This window comes from Oncorhynchus clarkii, chromosome 21, assembly GCF_045791955.1.
Source record: "Oncorhynchus clarkii lewisi isolate Uvic-CL-2024 chromosome 21, UVic_Ocla_1.0, whole genome shotgun sequence".
NCBI classification, from domain to species: domain Eukaryota; kingdom Metazoa; phylum Chordata; class Actinopteri; order Salmoniformes; family Salmonidae; genus Oncorhynchus; species Oncorhynchus clarkii.
The window spans coordinates 6,518,119-6,524,118 of NC_092167.1; the positions used below are offsets into that span (position 1 = coordinate 6,518,119).

Genomic DNA, 6,000 nt, shown 5'->3' on the forward strand with positions numbered 1-6,000 from the left:
GTGGCCACGCAGTCGTGGGTGAACAGGGAGTACAGGAGAGGGCTCAGAACGCACCCTTGTGGGGCCCCAGAGTTGAGGATCAGCGGGGAGGAGATGTTGTTGCCTACCCTCACCACCTGGGGGCGGCCCGTCAGGAAGTCCAGTACCCAGTTGCACAGGGCGGGGTCGAGACCCAGGGTCTCGAGCTTGATGACGAGCTCCCATGGAGTCTGCTGGGTGTGGGGATGATGGTAGCCCTCTACGCGGACAATAAAATGACCTCTGTTACCCCCCTTGGCATGTGCAGCTACGGAAGCTTCAACGCCAATGTATACCTAAACCCCGGCCTGCAGGTCAGGCTCCTCATCAACTTGCACTCTGACATCATGATGACTCTGACCGGAGGATTCCTGTTAACATACCTCCATTTGACTCTGATGTCAGTCTGCAGCTCTACACTAAAGATGGCCACGCCTGCGCTCGCCTGTTCATCAAGAAGACCTTCACTGATTGGAAGAACAAACTCTATTACACCTGGGTTGGATTCTACTCCTCGAACAAAATTGAACATACATTTTAATATGACACTTGGCAGTGGGCTGTTTTGTTCCCTAAACAGGTGGACAACGACACAGACCCAGATTATGATATCTACACCTACAGGTCTGACATGTCCATCTCTCCCGGGGTCGAAGTCCGATTCTTCAATAAAATAACGTTTTCTGAAAAGTATGTCCTCGAGGTACGCACTGCCCCATGGGAATCTTAATGCTGTCCAACCATCATTTTCTCAACATTATATTATACAAGGATCATTCTCATAGAGGCAGAGATAGAAGAGGGTCAAGGTGTTATTGAACCGAACATTTACAATGCTATGGGGGTCACACAAAGCATTTGGTTCCTCTCATTTGGATTGTATTAATATGGTTTCCATGGCAATGTAACATTTCTGAATTCTACTTTGAAAGTATTCTGACGTAAGTAGGAACTAGCGTCAAACGCCTCAGACCCTGTAACCAGTCACATATATTTCAATGCATATCTGAAAGGAATGCAAATCTTATTTTCTACACATCAGATCATACGCAATATTACCTGATGCTCTTCCTTGAGTTGTCCTGAACATTCCACTTTGTTATGAAAATAGATTACTCCTTTCCCATATTTAAACTATTTTACACATTTTCTCATTAACCTTATGAACATAGACATTTTGTTTGTATCTGTACTAGAATGGTAAAAAAAGACATCAAATGAAACAGAAATGTCTGTATTGGTTGATATTGCAAAGAAATATCAGATATCCCAGAATATTCACATCAGTGCATCTCTAGTTTCTGTGTTATCTTTTGTCGTGTGCTGTTGTAAAAAATGTGAGGAATTGTCTGGCCTTAAAGAGGTTGGTAGAGGAGGGACTTACAATGATGGACAGGAGTTTCCCGTAGGTCAGGTGTGCGGGAATGTGGTCGGGTTTGGCCCTGAGCGACTCCCTGTACCAGTGGCCCGCCTCCTCCAGCCTATTCAGCCTCATGTAGGCCTCTCCTGTTAGGGGTCAAAGGTCACAGGTCATGGGCGATACGGCCTCTCCTACTGTATGGGGGGGGGGGTCAACATTCAGAGGTCAGAGGAAAGGGGTCGTAGAGAGACCCATGACCTCAATGGCTTCTCTGACACTTTATAATAAGAGGAAGACTCGTATCAAAGATGTGGTATGATGGGTTCTGTGACTTTCCTTTCTTTCTATCTAGTGCATTGGTCACCAACCGGTCCATCGCGATCCAAGGCATTCCTAGTCGATCACCAAACATTTCTGTACCCAACGATAAAGCCTTGCATTCCTATTTTTTTTATTTGTTTTTGCGCTGTTGGTGCACTTGATTCAGCAGTCCTAGCCCCGGGAAGGTAAAGTGTTCCCATTTTGAACCATTTCATGTGTGTGAATGTAGAACTCCGTCTACCTGGCAAGCCTAGAGAGCAAATCAAGTGCACCTATAGGCCTACCGTTGCCCAATCAAATACCTCAGAGTTGATACTGTGAGATTTCCATACCATGACTAGAGAGAGAGCAAAGAGCGGCTGTTTTTATGAGTAAGTTCATGTTTGTTGTTACTCAGCACTGCCAACACTTTGTTCAACACTTTCATAAGCCATAAAATATGTTCTCCCTACTTCCACTCAGGCTAAAACCAGCACTGCAGCTGCATTTAATGAGTATAGCAATTTGATTCTATGACCTTGCGTTGTTATTAGCTGCTTGTGTTTTTTTTAAATATCGAGGTATATTTCACTTTCTCTGGTCATAGGAGTAACAACATGAATTGGTGCATGGGGCAAAAAATAACGCAGCGAGACTAAAGTTTCCCAATCAGCTGGAAGACTGTCCCCTTTTCTCAGAGGAGGGAGGGAGAGCGGAGGGACAGTGAGTCGGTGAGAGCAGAGTCACCACTACCTTCCATGCAACCAAGAGAGTATTTACACAGCACAATGTAAAAACTGCTGGTTGCATGGAAGCCACCTCTCCACTGCTCTCTCCCTGCCTGTGACCTCTGACATGAATGATGACATGCTCCAGTGCTTCCCAGTGTCTGATGAATAGAGTTCTATAATAGATCTCCAACAGGTGCACAGCTGATAACAAGGCAGATGGAGACCGACCCATTTCCAGCCCTCCATTCCTAAAAACACTCGTCATTCCACCAATAAAAAAGAAATATTCCTCCGTTAAATTAATTAAACCCCTGACACCAATTTCAGTTGGAACGTGACCAGTCTCTCTCGGAGAATGTCTCTGTTCTCAAAGCCGTGAGAATCCCAGATCTGATCCCAGTGCAGCGGGGCCGATCCCCGGGGCCCTGATGACAACCCCCCTCTCACCTGAACAAACACTCTCCCTCTTCTCAGGCCCCCACCACGCGTCATCCCAAGAATTGTTGCCGACACGGCACAGCAATCTCAACCATGCAATCAGGAAGGCTTCTAATAATGTAATTAGTGATAGAATAACACAACATGGGACATGACTTATTATAGCCAGCTTAGTTTGAATTCCCTTCGAATCCTAATACACATCTACATTAGGATTGCCTGCCTATTTTGGAGCTGTGGTGTTGGAATGGAATGAAACCGATGTTATCTGCTTAAAGCACATCAAATAGCTTCGTTTCATGGAGATAATATGGGGAAATCTCTTTTTGGGGGGGAAACTGAAGACCATCAGCAGGTGGTTCTACTACCACCAGAACGAGTCATTCTAAACACATATTCCTCAATTACATGAATCAAAGATGAGGATAATTATCATATGTGATAGGTGGGAATTAAGAAGGATATTTGGGTGATTAAAGTCGTCTCCCTGTGCCAAGTCTTCCCCGTCACGCAGCGAAGTTGTTGCCACTACCCAGCTTTTCACCTTCAGTAATTGGCTAAGTCAAATGCCTGACATGGCTCCAGATAGACTGTCAAACTAAATCTACCTCAGCGGACAAATTAGTTTGCTTCCCCATGAACAGAATACCAGAGATACCTGTCCACTCCATTTCAATTCCTGACTGTCAGCCCTGCAGAACACTGTGCTAGACAGGGATCTAGGGTAGAGTGGAGAGCGATCTAGGGTAAAGTGATGGTAGTGTGGAGAGTGATCTAGGCTAGAGAGGAGAGTGATCTAGGGTAGAGTGATGGTTCTGTGGAGAGTGATCTAGGGTAGAGTGATGGTAGAGTGGAGAGTGATCTAGGGTAGAGTGGAGAGTGATCTAGGGTAGAGTTATGGTAGAGTGGAGAGTGATCAACGGTAGAGTGATGGTAGAGTGGAGAGTGATCTAGGGTAGAGTGGAGAGCGATCTAGGGTAGAGTGATGGTGGAGTGGAGAGCGATCTAGGGTAGAATGATGGTAGAGTGGAGAGCGATCAAGGGTAGAGTGGAGAGTGATCTAGGGTAGAGTGATGGTAGAGTGGAGAGTGATCTAGGGTAGAGTGATGGTAGAGTGGAGAGTGATCTAGGGTAGAGTGATGGTAGAGTGGAGAGTGATCTAGGGTAGAGTGATGGTAGAGTGGAGAGTGATCTAGGGTAGAGTGATGGTAGAGTGGAGAGTGATCTAGGGTAGAGTGATGATAGAGTGGAGAGTGATCTAGGGTAGAGTGATGGTAGAGTGGAGTGGTTTGGGTAGAGTGATATGGTGAGCTGGGGTAGGAAACAGAAACAGTCTCCCGGACATGGGTTGATCCTGGCTTTGATCCTGGGAAACACTTTCACTGGAAACTTTCATTTTCAGCCCATAGTTGAAAATGCTCACCTTTCCTCTTTTGTTCCCTTTCACCAGATTCTAGGATGATAACAATACAGTACATGATGATATATGACCCTCAAACTAAACCCGGGACCTCAGAGCCAGTTTCACTGCATTTTTTCATTCTTCCCTTCTAATCAGGGACGGATTTAAACATGGGACACCAGGTGTGTGCAAGGAAAAACAGAAAATCAGCAGGCTCTGGACCTCGTAGGGTAAGAGTCGAGTAACCCTGATGTATGGGAATGAATGAACTGTGTTTGTTTTGTAAAGTGCCGTGTTTATTGAACTTGGTGAGTAGAGATGGGGGGAAGAATCCCCCCAAAATATTAGTGAAAAAATAAATGTTTTCCTGCTATTACTCACCCATCATGTTGTAGAGACTCTGAGGTGCAAACTGCTTCGGCATTTTCTGCACCGCTTCTTTATAGACAGACAGAGCATCCTGTCATAGAGGGGGAGGGCATTAAGTCACAGTGTGTTTCATCAGTGTGTCACCATCCACAAAGCCTCTTCCTCACTGTCTAATGGAAAGGGCTTCAGGAAGATGAGTCTTTAGTCGGCTCTGTCATTTTGTCATAGATGAAGCAGTGGCTGAGCTCATATAAAGCCAAGGCCGGAAGCTTAAGCAAGTTTTCAGACAGCTAGTTTTCTCAAGAGCTTAAGTACACTATCACAGTATGCTATCAAACTACATTTGCTGTATACATCTTATCCATTGTATTTCTATGTTTCTGCCATGGCTCCACTGTACTGTGGTGTAGTGCACCTCTATACATTCTATACATTGTATTTCTATGTTTCTCCCATGGCTCCACTGTACTGTACTGTAGTGCACCTCCATACATTATATTTCTATGTTTCTGCCATGGCTCCACTGTACTGTGGTGTAGTGCACCTCTATACATTCTATACATTGTATTTCTATGTTTCTCCCATGGCTCCACTGTACTGTACTGTAGTGCACCTCCATACATTATATTTCTATGTTTCTGCCATGGCTCCACTGTACTGTAGTGTAGTGCACCTCTATACATTCTATTCATTTTATTTCTACATCTCTGCCATTGCTCTGGTTCTAATGTACTGTATTGAAGTGTACTGTTATAGATTCTATCCATTGCATTTCTACATCTCAGCCACTGCCCTGTCTCCACTGTAGTGTAGAGTACTGTAGTATCATACCTCCTGCAGGCCCTGCTCGTGGAGCAGCTTGCCCAAGTTGTATAGGCAGCTGGTGACGGAGCTCTTGTGGGCATGGGGGTCCTTCAGGTTCTCATCTGGGATCTCAGCGCAGGTTACAAAGGTCCTCTTGGCCTCCTCCATACCGCCCTGGTTCATCAGGATGATGCCCGTGTTCAAGTAGGCCGCTGTGGGGTGACGAGAGGGCGCAGAGGAGGAGGAACAGAGGGAGAAGACAGGGTGGAGGAGGGGGAAAGGGATTATAGAGGAAGAGGAATGAGGGAGAGAGAAGGTAGAGGATTAGAAATGGGGGAAGAGAGGGGGCAGAGGTGGAGGATTAGAGCAGGAAGAGAGGGGGGTAGAAATGGAGAAACAGAGGGGATAGATAGAATCAGGGAAAGGTTTAGGGACAAGAAAACAAATCACATTTTATTTGTCACATGCGTTGAATACAACAGGTGTAGACTTTACAGTGAAATGCTTACTTACTGTCACGTTGGTATAAAGGGTCGGGAGACAGGTGCAGGAATGCGTAATATGGGTTTTTATTTCCC

The 6,000-nt window shown here is 45.5% G+C and overlaps 1 protein-coding gene across 1 annotated transcript in view; it reads right to left on the reverse strand.

Annotated features, from left to right (window-relative positions):
- LOC139379283 (protein O-mannosyl-transferase TMTC2-like) overlaps nucleotides 1-6,000 on the reverse strand; it is a 59,531-nt gene that overhangs the window by 26,233 nt on the left and 27,298 nt on the right. The window contains exons 5-7 of the mRNA XM_071122085.1: nucleotides 5,450-5,634; nucleotides 4,631-4,709; nucleotides 1,403-1,524 (exon numbers count right to left, since the gene is read on the reverse strand). Coding sequence (XP_070978186.1) covers nucleotides 1,403-1,524; nucleotides 4,631-4,709; nucleotides 5,450-5,634 — 386 coding nt within the window. The remainder of the gene's footprint in view (nucleotides 1-1,402; nucleotides 1,525-4,630; nucleotides 4,710-5,449; nucleotides 5,635-6,000) is intronic.